This window comes from Euprymna scolopes, chromosome 7, assembly GCF_053919585.1.
Source record: "Euprymna scolopes isolate OS-2025 chromosome 7, ASM5391958v1, whole genome shotgun sequence".
In the NCBI taxonomy this organism is placed as follows: Eukaryota; Metazoa; Mollusca; class Cephalopoda; order Sepiida; family Sepiolidae; genus Euprymna; species Euprymna scolopes.
This window is the reverse complement of record NC_136488.1, coordinates 49,586,027-49,605,818: the sequence shown is the minus strand read 5'-3', so window position 1 is coordinate 49,605,818 and position 19,792 is coordinate 49,586,027. Positions and strand designations below refer to the sequence as shown.

The 19,792-nt window shown below is 33.3% G+C and overlaps 1 protein-coding gene across 1 annotated transcript in view; it reads left to right on the top strand.

Moving 5' to 3' along the window:
- LOC145279724 (progestin and adipoQ receptor family member 3-like) overlaps nucleotides 1-19,792 on the top strand; it is a 72,934-nt gene that overhangs the window by 29,116 nt on the left and 24,026 nt on the right. Inside the window, exon 2 of the mRNA XM_080131014.1 lies at nucleotides 17,535-17,697. Within this exon, the coding sequence (XP_079987140.1) occupies nucleotides 17,535-17,697 (163 nt within the window). The remainder of the gene's footprint in view (nucleotides 1-17,534; nucleotides 17,698-19,792) is intronic.

The following is a 19,792-nucleotide window of genomic DNA, read 5'->3' as shown; positions in this document are numbered from 1 at the left end:
AAAAATAATAGGGAATTAATTAAAATGAATGTTCAAAAGAATATGCAAATTAGCCAGATCTTTTGCTAGTGAATACAATTCCACAGCCCATATATAAGAACATTGTATTTTCTTTTTAAATATATAGAAAAGGGTGTTTTTAATATCAATATCAATACACGCAAAAGAAAAACGAATTTATAGGTGTATAGATAGAAAGATAGATAGATATAGATTACAACTTTTCATGAGGCAGCAGTGTAAAATTCAATGGTATCCTTTTCAACCACATTTAATAAAATGATCATGGAGAGTTTACTCAGAGCACGCTGTGTTATCTTGATAGACTTCAAAATCAACTTTGAAATCTAATGGAGGATGATCTCTTCCCTTCCTTATGGTACCTTTCTAACAGGAAAAAACGTTGCTAGTCTCTTATCACTCTATTGTTATTTACATGAAAGGTGATTGGCTGAGTTCCAATATCTGGTGCCTCTTTGTAAGGCATTCACAGCAAGAACTCGTCTTACTACCACAATGAAAAAGAATGTTCCTTTCTTACTATGTCTGTCGAACATCGGACAGAATTTTCTCAAAAATAACTTTTTTTCAATGAACTTACCTCTGTGGAACATATTACTATGGGAGTGCTTCTCTGCAGATTATAATACAGATTTGTTCTGACAATCATTCCCATCAACCCTTATTCTTGAGTGGATTTGAACCTTGATAAATACTACTTAGTAAAAAAAAATCTCCAAACAAAAACAAAACAATCTATTTCTTTTGATTGTTGGAGGCTAAGCACAAATCTACTACTAGACTGTACAAATGAGTGAATCTTTACAGAAAAAGAAGTGAGCAGCCCTTATTTACATTGTGTCTCACAAATTTGATATTGCTTTCTTGTGAAAAGTATGTGAAGTCACTGCCTATGATCTATTACTATAAAAAGTTGTCAATTTCCACTGCACTCACATGATAACAGTACGTTTCAATTCAGCCATTCTAGCAATGTCAACCCTCTTGAACCTAAGTCAATGAGTGTATTCTTATCAAACGTATGGTGACACTATTGAAATTTCAAAACAAAGTCATCAAACAATTTCGTATTAGCCATCGGGGAATTAGTCAAGGACTTAGTTTACAACTATGTTTACAGGCAGAATATCTAGAAACAGTTGTCAATTAGCAGTGATAATAATCACTGTCAAGGAGATGAAGAACAATACAGCATGTATTCTGAAGATGTTCAAAGGTGTCCAACAAAATATCGAGCAAAATGACTGCATTATGCAATTCAGTCTCTCATTTCACCTTTTGAACTTCCACATGATCTACAAATGTTTAAAGAATGGGAAGGGGAGGGCATAAAAGCAAGGACAACAGATTAAATTTGAAGACGAATCAAACCATTGCAAGTTGACCTGTATCCAAAATTTATTGATAAGAAAGATTTCAAAAACTAAATCGATTACGCAATCTATTTTTCAGAACAAATCAATTAATCAGATTTCAAAATGTACTTTTAACAATAAACTGGATTAATTTATAAATAATAATAAAATAATAAACACACAAGGAAATTTTTAGAGTCTATCTTATGAAATATTTAAGGAATTGATCTGCATAGTATATATTCTCTTGGACTGTAGGTAATTATATACAGAGTTGGCTATAAATCTTGTTAAAGATATTTGCTTTAATACATATAAAAATAAAAGATAGCTAACTTTAATTTTTAATAAATTACATAATAACAAACAAACATTGAATATTTATTTTAAAGTCATAATAACTGTTTGAAGATTCCCTTATCTTCTTTTAAGAATAATTCAGCATATTTGGTTAGATTCAGAACATTTTTGACTCATTCATCTGTTGTAATAGCATTAATTTTTTCAATATGAGCTTGTAGATCAAGTAAATTATTGGTCTTGTTGTGATGATAAACACGAGTCTTCACAACCAATGGTTTATAGGAAACTTTGACCTTTTGTCAGCCAAATTTTTACCCAAAAACTGATTAAAAAGCTTGCTGCATGTCTGAATACCCCTTATGTAAAATTTAAAATGTTTATAACCAAAATTAGCTTAATAGTTTGCTAGAGACCGCAAAGGTTATATCTTTTGAACTTTGACCCTTGGAAGCCAAATTTTCAGCAAAAAAAACAAACAAAAAAACGATTAAAAAACTTGCCCTATGTCTGAATACACTTTATTTAAATTTCAAATCGGCTGAGTAATTTGGTAGAAACCGTAGAGATGAATTGTTTTTAAATGTTGACCCCAATTATGACCCCTTAACGTTTATTGTTTTGGGCTCAAATCAAATTATAAAGTTAGATCCATGTCCAAGTAACCTATATCTAAACTTTCAATGTTTAGACCCAAAATTCGCGGAGGACTTTGGTAGAGTTCTCAAAGGTGAAATCGTTGAACTTTGACCCCTTTACATCCAAATTTCTGGCCGAAAACCGATTAAAAAGATTTTCCCAAATCTCAGTACCCTGTATGTCGAATCTTGAGTCTGTAGACCGAAAATTGACAGAGTTATTTGGTAGGGAAGTGTACACAGACAGACAGACAGACAGACACACACACACAAACACAGACACAGACATTTTCACTTTTATAGATATATAGATATAAAAATGCAATTATTAATTCAAATAAAAGATGCAAATAGTCATAATAAATAAAGTCATATGATTGTAAACTTGGAAAGGGTAGTAGTGTTAGGGCTACTTTCAGTGGATGTGCTAAAAGTGTTAATCCAAACCACTCTGCTGTGTTGGGAAGGTAGACATGTCAAATATATTAGCCAAGTAAAGAGAAAGAGAAAGAAAAGCTGGAAAATACAAAGACCAATTAAGCAAAGTAATAGTTACCATCAGGTTGTTATAACCACATCAGTTAGCAATTATCCTGTTTTTTTTTTATATTCTTTTTTATATTATCTACACAGGCGCTTTATCTTGTAGAGATTAGTCATGTTTGTGAAATGACAAAATCTTATACTATATATCTTCAACACACTTACCAATTAATAAAATCGTATAAAACTTTAAATAAACTCAATTACTAACCAACGAATAATAATAATAATAACAATACCCCCCCCCCAAAAAAAAACAAAAACAAAAAACAATGTTTAAACTTTTAATAATACTCGTGGGGTCAGAAATATTTCCCTTGGAGATATTTTGTTTTAATGCTAGAAGGCGCTATTGCTTTAAGATTTCGTACTCTTGTGCCTAACATGGTTGTAAATTCAGGAAAAAAAAACTATCTCTTGTTCATGCAATCTCCAAAACGCACAGACATCTGCCCAGTTATCGCTGCTACTGAGAATGCTTTTGAAATCTTAACTAGCTTTGCCTGGTAGATTTATCTTTCTGATTGAGTCAACTAACTCGAAATTTTGGTCAAAGAATAGTAGTAATTTCTTTGAGTAGTGTTTTGCCACTGTTGAAATTATGTAACTAAATTTATATTGATGTTCATTCACAGATTTATTTTGTTTCTCAAAAATTTTCTGCATTGTCATTAAACTTTGTATTTTGGGCATTTTGCAGCATAGTCAACAATATGAAAAAGTTGATAGTATTCAAAATAGACTTCGTAGCCTAGTAGGGTATGCCATTTTCTCCTCCCTGCAACCTCTTTCTCACAGAAGAGATGTTGTGAGCCTGGGAACAGGGAATCATAGCAGATGTTGAGGGTTTCAAAACATTGTCCTTCCTGTCCTTTCTGCGCTTCTCTGCAACAACGTTTCGGTAGCTTTCATATTTGCAGGCGCCGTCATGAACAGCAGCCCACCACTTGGCTCTATCTAAAGCTGTCTGCTCCCATGATGACGGATCTACGTTGAAGGCCTTCAGTGATGCCTTCAGAGTGTCTTTAAATCATTTTCTTTGGCCGCCATGGCAGTGCTTGCTTTAGTGAGTCTAGTGTTGATTTCTTTGTCAATGACTACATTGCGGGAGAGCGTACTGCCAAGGTAGGTGAACTTGTCAACTACATTGAGTCTTTGTCCCCCGATTGAGATGTTGGGTTCTGCATATGGTTTTCCCGGAGCAGACTGATGCATCACCACAGTCTTCTTGGTATTGATTGTGAGACCAAAATTTTGACAAGCCTCTGAGAATATATTTGCACTGTGTTGCATGCCTGCCTCAGAGGTAGCGTTAAGGGCACAATCATCAGCAAACAGAAGATAATTTACAGTGTCTGATGCAACTCTAGATTTAGCTTTAGCCTCCTGAGGTTGAAGATTGATCCATCAAATCCGTACCTGATTCCAATGCCTACATCAGTATCTCTGAAGGCATATGTCAGCATCAGAGAGAACATGAGGCTGAACAGGGTGGGAACCAAAACACACCCCTGTTTTACTCCATTAGTGACTTCCAAAGGGTCAGAGGTCTCCCCACGATCTTGCACTCTGGCCATCATTCCATCATGAAACTGACGTATGATGGCAATGAATTTTCTTGGACACGCGTACTTTGCCATTATTCTCCAGAGGCCTTCTCTGCTTACATTGTCAAAGGCTTTGGTCAGATCAACAAAGGTGGAGTAAAGGTCTACATTTTGTTCTTGGCACTTTTCTTGGAGCTGCCTGGCAGCAAACACCATATCTGTAGTACCAAGATCCTTACGTAATCCACATTGGCTCTCCGGCAAGAGGTCTTTTTCCAGATGAACTATGAGTCTGTTCAACATTACTCTGACCAGTAACTTGCCTGCAATGCATAGTAGGGATATTCCCTGGTGATTGTTGCAGGTTACCTTTATGCTTGTATAGATGTATGATGAAGGCATCTTTGAAGTTTTGGGGAAGTACCTCCTTCTGCCAGATTATGTGGAAAAGCTGATGGAGTTTTTCAGTCAGAGTCTTGCTGCCCTCTTTATATATCTCAGCTGGGATAGAATCTGAGTCAGGTACTTTCCCAGTGGACAGTAGGTGGATTGTTTTCTCAATCTCTTCGAGGGTTTGGAGTTCATCCAATTCCTCGTTTATGGTAATTTGAGGGAAGCGGTCAATAGCCTCATCACTGATGGTAGAGGGATGGTTTAGTACACTTTTAAAATGATCCGCCCATCTTCTCAGGATCACGTCTTTGTCATTGAGGAGAGTGGATCCGTCTGCACTGAGGAGAGGTGATGATTTGGATGGAGTTGGACCATAAATTTCCTTTAGACCATTATAGAAATTCTTCATGTCGTTCCTATCTGCATATATTTAAATTTTGTCTGCTTTCTTGCTTAGCCAAGAATCATGCAGGTGTCTGAGCTTCAACTGAACGTTGCTATGCAAACTCTTCCATATGTCCTCTTTTAGTTTGGACGATGGATCTTCAATATGGGTTTTGTATGCAGAGTGCTTCTCCTCTAGCAATTGGGTAATCTCAAAGCAGTTCTCATCAAACCAGTCTTTGTGTTTCCTGGAGACTGCCCCTAGACACTCCATGGCTGTGTTGTACACTGTCTCTCGAATTGTCTTCCATGCTGTTTCCACATCTCGGTTGTCTATTCCAGCAGGTTTAAGGTGCTCTGCTAGATTTTCAGAGAAAGATTTCTGGACAATTTTATTTTCAATTTGTTGATATTAAATTGTTTTGGAGCTCTCTTTCCTTGAGGTCTTCTCTTTGGTTGGATATACAGATTGAGCTTAGCTACTATGAGACGGTGGTCTGTCCAGCACTTGGCTCCACACATGGCCCTAGTGATATGTATATCTCGCCTGTCCCATTTCCTGATGATGATATAGTCAATTAGATGCCAATGCTTTGAGCGAGGGTGCATCCACGATGTCCTTTTGCGAATAGGGAGGTGAAACACAGTGTTTGTTATCAGCAGGTTTGAAAGAGAAGAAGACTAATGCTATTACATTTTCCAATACCACGTTTTCCTATAACACCTTCCCAAGCTTACTTGTGCATTAAAATCACCAAGTATGATGAGTTTCTGGAGTTGGTGTTGCACCAATGATGTTATTCAAGTCCTCGTAAAACTTGTCCTTGATGCCATCAGGGTTTGTCATCGTAGGAGCATATGCACTGACAAGAGTAGCAAACTTTTCCTTTTGAGAGAGGGAGTCTCATTGTCATTAGACGGTCATTCACTTCTTTTGGAGGTCCAGCCAGTTTATTCACAAGCGCATTTTTCACCGCAAAGCCAACTCCTGCCTCTCTTCAGGTCCTCTGCCACTCCAAAATAAGGTGTAGCCCTGACCTCCTTCACTTGCCAGTCTTGTTTCACTTAGAGCAGCAATGTCAATATTGTACCTGCTGAGTTCGTCTGCAGTGCAGTGTATCTTTGTGGTCTGTCTAGGTCATTTCTGTCCAAGAGTGTACGAACATTCCATGTCGCAATCTTGATATGTATTTTTTTTTTCTTTATTTCAACCGCATTATTAGGGTTCCCACTGACTGCGGTAAGCTAACCAGGATATAGTGAAGCAGGCAATGTTTGGGGCACCTTTTCTAGCCTGTTCCCCATGCCACAGGGTGAGCAGTGCTGTCCTAAAGAGGGCTGCTCAGGCACTCAGAAGGCTGCTGAACTCCATTTCCGCTCTCGCTAGTGGAGAGCGATCCTATGGCCTGAGCTGCTTGTGTTCAGGTTTGCGGCTACGACTTCCAGTGTACCCACACCTACTGCTTTGTTGCTCGCCAAAAGCCACAGGACTTGAAGGAAGTGAAGGGGGGATGATGGATGACATGTGCTGGGAGTTTGTTTAAAGTGAAGCTGGTTTGCGCAGAGCCAGCCTCACTCTCTCGTACCAAACCAGCCTGGTCCAGCAGCAAGACAGGGTCGAGACAGCTGGGGGCCAGGTAGGGATGCAGGAGTTGCCGGACGAGTATGCCAGCCAACCGCTTACGGGGCTCCACTCCGAGGTCCATGGCCGAAGTCCTCCTCCTTGGTGGTTTGCCCTGATCATGGATGCATGGAAGTTACTCTAAACAGAGTTCAATCCTGGCCGTTTGTCCAGTCTGGTGAACTCTCCGCCCAACGGTGCTGCACCAGCACCGTCCCCTCACAAGGTTTGGCAAGCCTACTGAGACCAGTACCTAGGGTATAGCTCTTGGAGCTAGCATGTGAGAGATTTAGGAGATACGTGAGGACCAGTGACCCTTATCTGCCCTGTTGGACGCAACAGCTAGGAATCGAAAGGTGTTACCTCTACCAAACTTTCCTATACCCTGACGAGGTGCTAATACGCACCAACTGGATAACATGGCTATGAAAACCATGCATATAATCATGAAGAAGTCGGTTCCCTAACTGGATGACACTAGTTCATTAATTGGGAAGGCTAGGTACATGCAAAACGAATAGCTGATGCTCAAAATGTATAAACATTTTGACCTCTCCTTTTACTTAAAATCAGGAAAGTAACCAATTTTAATATTTTCAGTATTTATCAAATAATCATCACAGAATATAATGAACGCATTATTTTTATTTGAATCTTAGTGGAAATGTATTATTTTGTTTCAACAAAAAATCACCTTTACTAAAGTTATGGTTTTCAGTAGTAAAAAAAAAAAATGCATGAATTTATCTTTGCTTTTTTTTTATGAAAGTAAAGCATCGTAAATTGTAACAATAACACAAAAAGAATTTTTCCAGGAACATTACGAAAAAAGCCCCTAAAGTCTGTTTTAATGAATTCGATATAACTCAAAGAAAAAATAATTTTCTCGAACTACCGATATTATCATTGAATTAAGGATTGTTTATTTAATAAAAAAAAAATTATAATTGCAAAAAATATTTGTATTTAAAAAATTTTCTTTTTAGATTACATGTTTCACAAAATTTTTATATGTAAGATTCTGATATTTTCCTTGCTTGAATGAAAGTCCAACTTTCGATGTAACATAATTTTATATAATCTTGAAAAAAATATTTTTTTTAAAATTTAAAAGCATGAATATAGAAAAAATAATTAAATTAAAAAATGGTTAAAATTATATGTACGTTCACAATAGGAATGTACAGATGCACAGCTGGGGAAAAAGAAAACTAGCACTCCCTCACTTCCTTCCTCTAACTACCTGACGTCATTTTCAGACAGCTTTTTGACTTTCTGACATTTTGGCTTCCGTAGACTCATCGCTTACATGACTTTGTTCTATTTACACTTAAACAAAGCTAGAATTTTTCGCTTTTGTGGCCTAATTAAGCCATTTTTGTACAAGCAGGTGTTTACATGCATAGTCATTCTGTGTTCATTTTAGCCATGTCATCTAGCCAGTTTATTTAATTAAATATCTTAGGAATTTACTTATTACTAATTATCTTTGAAATAGACACAGAAAACTAATATTTATCTTTCCAAGGATTTTTACAGTGAATTTATTTAACTTCAAAATTTAGTTGAATTTGTTAGCTCGCTGTGAAAACATTTTTCATTATATTTTTTCTTTTCCATGTGTACAAATATTTTTTTCCTTTTGGAAATTAACCTTAGTTTTTAATCTTTCAAATACAATCAAAAACTAGTCGGAAACCTATAAAAAATTATGATAAACCGGCTTTCAAAACTATGGCCCTCTATTTTTTTCCCATCATTTTGCCCATACCTAGGAAATACTGAGACCATGGAATGACTTCTTGGATTGTCTTCAGCTATGATGGATGCTAATATGCACTGGCTAGATGACATGGCTAAAATGAACACAGAATGACCATGTATGTAATCATGAAGAAGTCTGCTCCCTAATTGGATGACACAAGGCCATTAGTTGGGAATACTGAAACGATGGAAAGAGGAGGAAGATATTTAATCCAAGTAGAATTAAAGGAATGGATTCGTTGCACTCTGAAGTGATAAACACGACTCCTTGTGAGGGCCACCGAACATTCATGAGTGTTGGATTTTTATTGTTTTGCGTCAAGAATCCTGTTGGACTGATTTTACAAGGTGGCCTGGATTTACCTGGAGAAGCATAAGGTTCTATGAACTATATATATAATGGATTAATATCTCCTACATGGATTACCCAGTGGACAGGTTGATGCCTTGTACTACTCATCAAGAACTTGTTCACGTTGGGCACGCATGCAATGTAAGGTTTCTTTCTTTTCATAGATATACTTGCAATGTTTGTCACAACTAAGTATGACCTATTAAACAAGTTTTAATAATAAACACCATCGTTTTTACTTTTATATTTTTTGGCAAAAGTGATTTAATATGAATTTAGCTCTTTATGAGGCAACTAGAATATAAGGGAGATAACTTCCTAAAAACTCATACTAAAATGCAGTTATTATAAAAAAAAACAACAAAAATTTGACAAATTTAAGATAATAAAATAACATATAATTTCAGTTGAGGCTTCATAACATAGTGATAATTCATCTGACCACAAACTTTGTGGTTGTTGGATCAAACCTCAGTATAGTCAGCCATGCTGATGAGTCATAGATAATGGCGAAACATCTGTGAATAACTATTTTATCTTTAAACAACGAATATATATATATATATATATATATATATATATATATTCATCTGCATCTTTAGGATGTAAGGGAGACAAGTTAAAAAGCTCCTAAAAGAAGGAACTCATACTGAAATGCAATTAACACCACAAAAAAACAACAAAACTCAACATAAATTTAGAGCGATAAAATGCCACATAATCTCAGCCGAGGCTTTGTAGCATAGTGGTAACACTCCTGATCATAAGCTCTGTGGTTGTGGAATTGAACCTCAGTATAGTCAGCCACACTGATAAGCCATATATACAGTGAAACATGTGTTCAAGGATAAGCGATGGACATTGGAAATTCCACGATAAAGAATAAAATGTCATAACTTTGTGAATATCGCATGAATTTGAATAAGATTTTTGGAAATAACTAACCTTAAAGCAGTCGTTTGATGATATAATTTTCATTTTTTTGTGATGTATATTTAGTGAAATATTGATATTTTACTAATTTGCAATAAAGCGATTGATGCAGTTATATATATATATATATATATATATATATATATATATATATATTGGGGAGGGATGGAAAAATAAAATCATCAATTTTAAAATATTGAAAAACACACTCTGAATTGAAACAAAATTAATTAAAATATATTGTGCATTTTAAAATGTAAAAAATATTTTTTGTTATTAAAAATATATTTACTCATAATATTGTTATACTTTAAAACCTTTTCAAACCTTCTCAACCACTGATTGCCATGACTAATAATACGCTAACTGAGAAATCTTTATTCAAACTTCTTGGTTTAATATTCACTGGCGATATGAATTGGAGCAAATACATTGAGGACATTGCCAAGGCTGCTGCAAAAGTGGGCTCTTTTTACCATGCTAAAAAACTATTCACACCTATTAGCATCCTGTATCTCTACAAAACCACCTTTCGCCCATGCATGGAGCATTGTTGCCACATTTGGGCTCGTGCATCTACCACTTGTCTCTCACTCTCAGACAGGTCTAAAAAAGAGTCTTCAACCTAATAGGCCCCACACTATCAACCAAACTCCAACCCCAGTCGCATCACTTTAATATTGTATCTCTGTGCCTGTTTTACAAGAATTTTAATGGAATGTTCTCTGATGAACTTGTAACAATTGTGCCTCCGTTGACATAAATACACCAACTAACATGACAAGCAGCAAAATCCCACCTCTTCCCTGTAGAAATCCCTAGATGTACGAAAGCCTTCTACTCTAACAGTTTCTTCCCTCAAATTGCTAGATTTTGGAATTCTCTCCTGTTCTCCTGCTTCCCTGACTCTATTGACATGCAGAAGTTTAATTGTAATGTGAATAGACATCTTGCTGCTCAACTCCCTACATAATGTCCTTGTAGATATGGATCCAAATAGTAGCCTGCTTATGTCTAAGTGATAATGTGCATTCTTTGGAGTAAATAAGGATAAAAAGGAGGATGAAACTGTAAATTCACTCTTGTTCGTTCACTGTGCACTCATGGGGGACCATGCATGCTTCACTTATTTATTGTTATTTTAATTGGACAGATTATTAACCACCAATCAATCTTTTTACATGATTCACTCTGCCCATTTGATTATTAAACTCTCCTTAACTGTAATAAAGTTAATACTTGTTCTAGATTAAGCTGACAGATTTATTAATTGCAACCAATAATCTGATTTCACAGCTGTCAATGACATTGTCGCATCATCTGAAGGCTGTTGCTAAACGTGGATTATTGAAAAAACAACAAAAAATCCTTGCCTCATTTTCTACTAATGCATTTGATTTACATAAAAGTGTGAAAAAATTAACGAATATGAAATGGAATAAAAAATCTCTCTGTTTCTTGTCACTCCATTTTCAAATCTTTACAAGTGATAGCCTCTTCTGAGAAATTTAAATATAACTTTTATTAAAAGGTGTTTTTTTTTTTTTTTGACAAGATTTTGCATGTGTCGGGTGAGTGTTGAAGAGTCAGTTATACTAGTTGTAAGATGTTCTCCTTGGACTTTCCACAGGGGAACGGTGGGGGTGTTTACTTGATAATAGGATCATTTTCATTTTCTTCAGCTTTTTTGTGTGTGTAAATAACTACACAAAGCAAATCTTCAAAGATAGACAGGTAAACAATCAATAGTTAAAAAAAAAAAAAGATATTGTTTAGAAAATTATTATTAACCTTCGTCAATCAACAATTAATTTTATTTGTTCAATTCTGCATTAAGAAGATTGAATGCAAAACATGAAAATACATGTTGGAGCATTCAGGATACTAATAAGACAATAATCTACTTATAATATAAGCATCACTTTCTTGTCATATCTGTTCATATTTTGAATTTTTTAAAAGGGAGATAATTACATGAAAACTTCCGGCTTCAAACAGTGCTGATGATGTGGAGAACAGATACTACACGTTGAACTATTTATTTGTAGAAAATATAAGAATTTGCATTTTAAACAAATTACGCACAAGGCCATTCAACAGTGTGGGAAAAATGGATGTCGTCGGTCACAAAACTAAAAAATTTCTATCCTACTTTAAACTAGAATCATCAGTCACCATAATACCACATTTACTCCAGGGGCCGCCCTACTTAAAATTTCCCAAATGGTTAAAAATTTATTATTCATTAATATAAATATGTCTATATACAATGATTTCTTTGGAAACAAGTGTGGGGAAAAAACAAAAAATGTAAGTGCGCCATTGTATAGTTTTTTAAACAAATGATTTTACTTTTAATTTATGAAAAAGAAATTCGTTTTACTTTTGATTTATTCACCCAAATAATATTGTGAAGTCTACGTTTGTGCTTGACATTTCTAAAAAGGAAATGCATTTTACTTTTAATTTATTTATACTAACTAGCGATACCTGTGGAAACTCCACAGGGAACTCATCCTCTGTAATATATTGATGTTGGCATTCTGTAGATATTCAGCGTAAATGGACACACTCTGATATTTTTTTAGTTCTTTTGTTAAAACTGCAAAAGTATTTATCTAAGCTAGCAGGGACACCTGGCATAGCCTGGTCATAAAGTATGCTTAAATATATTTTAATTCTTGCAGATGCGGTTGTTCTATCAATTTTTTATATATTATAAAGTTGCGATTTCAAAATAAAAATATATATCCTTATGACTTGGGTGCATCAGCTTGAATCAAAATCAAAAACTTATGAAAAAAATATGTGTGTGTGTATATATATATATATATATATCACTTGAATTCCTTCAGCTATAATCGAAGCCAAAGCCAAAACTTATGAAGAATTCTTGGTAAAATTATTTATTACAAGTAATGAAAGTTCATAACAAATAAACGACCGTCATTTGGATGTAAGATTATCTATATATTAATAGGATAGCATGTGTGTTATTTTGTGTGTCATGCTTACATCTGAGTGACTGTCATTTAATGTTAATGGAACGAGAGCATGCTAATGGATTAAATAAAGGATTACGTTTGAAATTCCGTACAGATTCCTGAATTTGAGACAGATTTCTGAATGTGACAAGATACACCTAAAGAAGGTTGGAGATTACATTGGTTGAAACATTGTTAAAATAACTCTCAAGATGAGAACAGTAGTCCGAATAATACAAATTCCTTTTTTTTTGGTTAGTAAATGGATGATTGCATCACAATTATCCCCCTTTTATTTTTGTTAATTTTCATTCAATCAAATGCTGATGAACAGATCTTGTGATTTCTTTTATTGAACTGCTTTGTTCATAAATGTTGTCAAGGTTTCATATTTTCGGTTGATTTATTGATAATATCTACAAATTGTTTCAGATTTTGCATTTGCTGTTGTCCTTAACGTACATAAAGAGTTTGCGTCTGAGTTGCTTTCATTGTTTTAAGCCTCTTTTCATGTAAGCTTCTTTTCACTCTGACATGTTAGTGTTTTTTTGATGGATTTACATAATTATACTTTGATTAAAATGTCATTGCCACTAGAAACAGCAACAGTTCTTCAATATGTTTATTTAATTATGAAAATATTATTTTAATTTTCAGTGTGACAGACGAAAATGCTTACTTGATATGAAGTGTGGCAGACCAATGAAAATGCTTTTGCAAACTGAAGCATAAAAAAAAGAATGTTTTTTTTTTAAATTTAAGTGTCAACAATTTATGGAATTTTGAACTGACATATGACCGTCTGACTGACAGACAAAACCTCCTATAAGGATGATTTTACACATCTAAAATGAGATGTATCCATTCAATTTTAGTAAGTTTAGTAATGAAAATATCATTTCAAACTTATCTGTGATTTACAAAGTATGTAATCTCTTAAAGATGCCAGGATGCATTTAATAAAAATAGATTAGGACATTGTAGGCTGAAAACTGCAAATTAATTATTTTAGTGTTACACTGTTATATTTTTATTATGTCCAACACATGTCAGCATGTAAATATAGATGCTAAACTGAATATGATGATACTGCTGCTGCTACTGATGATGATATGTCTATTTAGAAATTTTGCTAATTTTTCATGTAACCTGCCAAAATTCTAACTTTCTTATTTCTACCAATCTATATTACAATACATTAGATCCATCACTCTTTCTGCCTTTGGATTTTCTATATCGCTCCAAACACTTTCTCACACCTAAAGCTATTCTCTATTTTTACAATGATCATGTATGGAGTTCTCTTGTTATATTTGGGCTGGTGAATCTCTGTCCCATCTGACGGTTCTTGATAAGGTGCAGAAATATATCTGTAAGTTTCTTTGTCACTTCAACCTTTCTTTCTCATAGACGTGATGTTGCTAGTCTCAGTCTTTTCTATAAATACTATTATGGCATGTTTTCTTCAGAATTGTCTGATCTATTTTAAGCTTCCTTTATTTCAGCTCGTTTGACTCCTTGGTCCAGTAATCTTCATAAATTCACTATCTTGATACCTGATTGTAATACGGCTTCTTATTCCAGTAGCTTCTTTCTAAGAACCGAAAAATGTTGTGGAACTCTCTTCCTGTCCTGCTCATTGTTTTCTTCCTACCTACAGTCTTGGCCTTTTCAAGACTTAGATCAATAGGCATCTATTGTCTTTGTGATAATCATCTTTCATTTTTGTTAGTTTCTTACATCAAGTGACTTCACACCTTGTCTCGAGCGATTTTCATTCAAAAAATATATGGTTTCTTTTCAAAATACTTCTCCTAACTGTAAGAAGAGCTCTCATTTCTCCCCCAAAACTCATCTATTAAAAAAGAGTAATCAGCATCACAATTCCTTGTTTCTCTCTTCAATTTCATTCATAGTTTAAAAGGTTTTTAATTTTTTATTTTCATGAGAAATCAGAAGTCACTGTGATTAGAGAAGAGGACAAAAAGAGTTTGGCAGTGTTTTGCTTCTGAGCTTTAATGAATGGATGTTGAAGATATTTTGAATGATAGAAGAATCCAAACATCTAAGAATTCTTGCTTTGCCAATTCATTTTTCTTTGACATCCCATTTATACATTCTTTTATTTTGTTACCTTTTTTTTTGGGGGGGGGGGGGTTACATTTGTTAAGAATGTATTAGAAAGTGGAAGGCTTTTGAGTAGATTTCTCACAAAGTTTGAAAGTTTACCTAAATTTTTTCCTAATCCAATGTTCGAGTTTGATGATTTTTGTGAAATTTTAACAATAGATATTAAACATCAATTAATTAATATTTCTCAAATTTCAGTTTCTTTTGAGTATTTGAAGAGTTTTTAGGGGACATAACATGGAAACTAGTGTTGGGACGATTAATCAGAATCGGGAATCAAAAAAATCGGAACTTTGGGGGGTATTGGAATCGGAAAAATTATAGCCTAATTTCTGATTCCAAACTGATTTATTTTAATTCTTTTTTTTTTTTACAATAACAATGAAACTAGCACAAATTGTTTTTTATTAGAAGTTGTTTATTTACAACATAAGACTGAGAAGGGCAACAGAATGGGTTATAAATCTCAATTACAGATTTAACATTGATTCACAGAGTTTAATTTATTTTATTTATTGGTCCTTTATCGAGAGATAACTTGCCTAATCCCTTTGTAAACTTTTCAAATCGAGTCGCTAAATGTCTATATGCTCCATCCAAGGGAGTTCACTTGATTATTAAAACGTTTTAAGTGCTTTGGAAGGGGTTTTTAAATTTTGTTGGCACCAGCTGTAGATTGGCAGTGTCTGTCATCGGCTTCTTCTGAAACAATGAAGTTTTATGGCACTTCTCTTTGGATGCAAGTGAAAAATATAGATGAAATCCCTGATGAGTTCATCAAAATTTTGGATAAGATATACAAAGAGATAACATTCCGAAGATTTTCTTAATTAAAAAGGAAATTATATCTACATTTAAACTTATATACGTACCTCAAAAAGAAGAATGGGATTGGGACATTTATTACTGTAATTAACAGAAAAAGAAAAGAAATAATAAACAAATATGCAACAAATAAATGTTACCAAAGGCAAGACTCTTCTACATACCTGAATAAATTTATTTGTGTTTAAATTTCTTTTAAAGTGTGTTTTTAGTTCAAAACAAACTTAGTGTCTCCTCTTTAAGTTAGAAGAACCATTGATAACTGCTCAAAATTAAAAATTAAAAAAGCGCTGGTAAAAACACATAAATTTATGTTAACAATTGATCGAAAATGTTATGCTCTAAGAGTATTTTGTTTACTTATTGATTTTTGAGCGATTAAACAAGAATGGGCTGGAAATGAGTATTATTTTACGTTAATTTATGTGCAAAACAGTTTTCCTAACCGAAATTTTAAAATAATTGTCTTTTTTTTTATTTTTGCCTCATAATCATTTAAAAATGTAGAATCCCATAAAGGGATTAATATATTTGCTGCTGCTATTATTATTATTATTAGTAGTAGTAGTAGTAGAAGTAGTATCCAATTTGTTTTACTTTTACAGTAACACAAATCAATCTAATAATCGACCAAATGTGTATAATTGTGAGAAAAAATATGAACATATTTTCAAAGAGGGAAGGTACAAAATAGTTAACAGAAATCCCTCCTAATGTTAAGAATGCTTTTCTAAATAATACTTTATTATGTAGAAACTCATTGTTGATATGTGACGGGCTTTCTTGACTATTCTCTCCCTATTGTTTTCTAATTTTGCATACCGAATGTCAGGTAAATTTTTTGAGGAACGCCAGCATGCTAGGACCCCAGTAAGCCAGATTTCAATCTGCCATTTTGGTTCACCTAAATGTCCGCCAGTGCGCCAAATTTCATTCCGTTATAAAAAAAAATTTCTACAATAAAAAATTATTTTTACATTTTTATCTAGTGATTAAACGTGAATGTACATATGAAAAATCAGGCTTATCATATTAAAAAATCTAACAACGGAGCAGAAATCGATGTTTTGCTTCTAAAACAAAATTAATTTTTTTGATAAATCTCTGTGTGGCATACTGGGAAAATATTTTTCTAATGAATAAAAATGAATGCAATTTATTTTTACAAGAATCTTTATACATTTATCTAGCCAATAAACATAAAATGACGTATGAAAAACCAGATTTATTATTATTATTATTATTATTATTATTTGCATCACGTTAATGTTTTTATTTTTTTTACAGCAAAGCAAATAAATTTATTAACCCACCAAACTTTTGTAATTAAACTAAAATTTTAACTTCATTCATCTTGCTTTGATCAACGGCTAAGTCTCATGTGACGTTCAAAAATTCAATGGCTGTGTCTCATACACTTGCCAAATTAAGGCATGCTTGTATCGAAAAAGAAAGAAAGAAAAAAGGAAAATAAACCACTAAATAAAATTTAAAACAAAACGAAAAATAAATAAGTGCAATAAGTAAGTAAAGATATATTATAAAGATATGACTAAATAAAATAAAATAAATAAATATGTACATAAAACAAATGAATAATTAAAAAAAACAAACTTTCTATATTGCCTATTTGTTATTGTTGCAATTTCTGTTGGCAATCCATGTTTTCTTCTTCAGCTGTTGCTTAAACACTTTTTTGCACTCCATCATTGCTACACCTCTATTTTCTTCTTTTTCTTTTCAGCATCTTTATATGGAGCAATGAAACAATAAACATTTGGTCACATCTTTTAGGTTGTTTGATATTTATAGTATTACTTCCATATGACAACATCTACACAATTCCAAACAGTTCAGGAACACTCGCAGATCACATTGTCTGTAGTGTATCTCTCATTTGTTATCAGGTAAGTAAAGTCTACTTTGCCCTCTTAATGTCACCATGATTTGTCTTTTTTTTTTTTATGAAATACTAGCCCGGGTGCCCAGCGTTGCCCGGGTGTTTGGAGGTATGTGTTGAGCAAAAAAAAAAAAAGTGGCAGTAGGCAGGCAGGCAGGCTCGGACTTGCACTGCGAAGGAGGAAAAGAATGTAAAAAACAAAACGTGACATCTTTGCTGTTGCGTTCATCGCTAAACCGGAAGTGATGAAGGTCTATTTTAAGGCTAGTCAATCGAAAAGGGGGGATGAAGTTCGAAAATATCAGCAAAAAAAGCGACCTCTCTCTGTAGACAAGTGCCCAGTTGAGGGAATTAATGTTTTTGGCCAATTTTTCAATATTTGTCGTCCGAAGGGTCGAGCTTTAAAATGATACTGATTGCGTGAAAAGCCGTCGCTTCTGTCGAAAGTTTTAGGCAAACATACATACATACATACATACATACATACAGACATTTAAACAGACAGGTGAGATTTATATTATAGATTAGTAGTATTAGTACCAGGTCCCCCATTAGGCGTAATTTGGTAGACAATCTGTCACATAGGTTGTCTGTAAAGAAAAACACACACATTAAACATAGTTTTATGAAAAATATTGTTATACTTTCATTAAAAAAAAAAAAAAACTTTGTTATAATTCTTGCTCATGTGATTACATGATTTTCCTATTTAAATACATCCTTTTTTCATTCTTATAGGTATACATCTGGCTTCTAACCTTCCTAATTAAAAGAAAAAAGAAAAACCTTTATGATGTATGTACTTGTCATGGAACTAAAATGTCATGTTCCAAAAATCATATAAATTGGTTGTGTACTTTTTAACAGAGAAAACAAAATTTTATAAGAAAGCGAAAACGTTGTCTTGATCTGCTATATTTAATATAAATAAAGGGAGACAACTCAAAGATCAAAATCAGCTTTGTAATAGCTATAATTTACTATTAAAATTTCTAAAAAATTATTTTATATATACATACGTATATATATATATATATATATATATATATATATATATATATATATATATATATATTAGGTTGGTGCAAAATAATGTCGTTTTTTGATGTTTAACTTAACGCCAAAAAACATTATTTTTGCACCAACTTAATATGTATATATATAAAACTACTTGATCAATTTACATGATTTTTGGAATATGGCATTTTCGTTCCTTGATGGGTATGTACATTATTAAAATTTTTCTGTTTTGAGATCAACACTAGCAGCAGTAATGGGAAATTCATTCTTCACTACACAAATCCATTCCTCAAACAATTCTATTTAATAACTTCACTTCACAGAGATAATCAAGCTTTCACTGCATAATTAAATTGCATTATTATTCCTGTAATGATGTTTGGTGTAAGTCCAGAGTCCAACCTACATAAAATATAAATAAAAAACATGAATGGTGAAAAGTGGATGGTAATTTTCTTTAAACGAGTGAAGTGAAAATGAACACAGAATCGCTTGGAATGTAAAAACAAAGTTGAGATAGTTAAGCAATCCGTATCACCAGATGTAAATAAGTCTTGTTGCCAACCAATCATTGACAGCATTGGCACAATATAAGTGGAAAAATTTGGTTTGTTTTCGATTGTTGTCTTTTGGATATTTTTGCATTGGGATCAGTGGTGGCTTATGCTTAAGATTAGTGAGGGTACTGCTTCAAAATGTTTTACCTATTGTTTTAATATTGTTTAAACGAAAAACAAATATAAAAATATACATAATGTATACATATGCATCCATACAAAAAATATAATAACTTAATAGAATCCTAAATAGAAGTAAATACTTTATTTTACTTAATAAACAAAAAAAATCGTTTAGAAATCGAGTGTGATGCGGGACTACTGAAACTGAACCAAAACAAACTTCACTGCGGAATTGATATTTGACCTAATTCACTTTTTAGTTATTTCATCACGTTTTTTCTTTCTTTTCTTTCTTTTCTTTTTTTTTTTTCCTTTTTTTTTTTTTTTTTTTTTTTTTTTGCGCTTTGGCCTCAGTAATTCGAGACCTCCCCCCTCAAACTTTTTTTGGATTTTTCAAACACC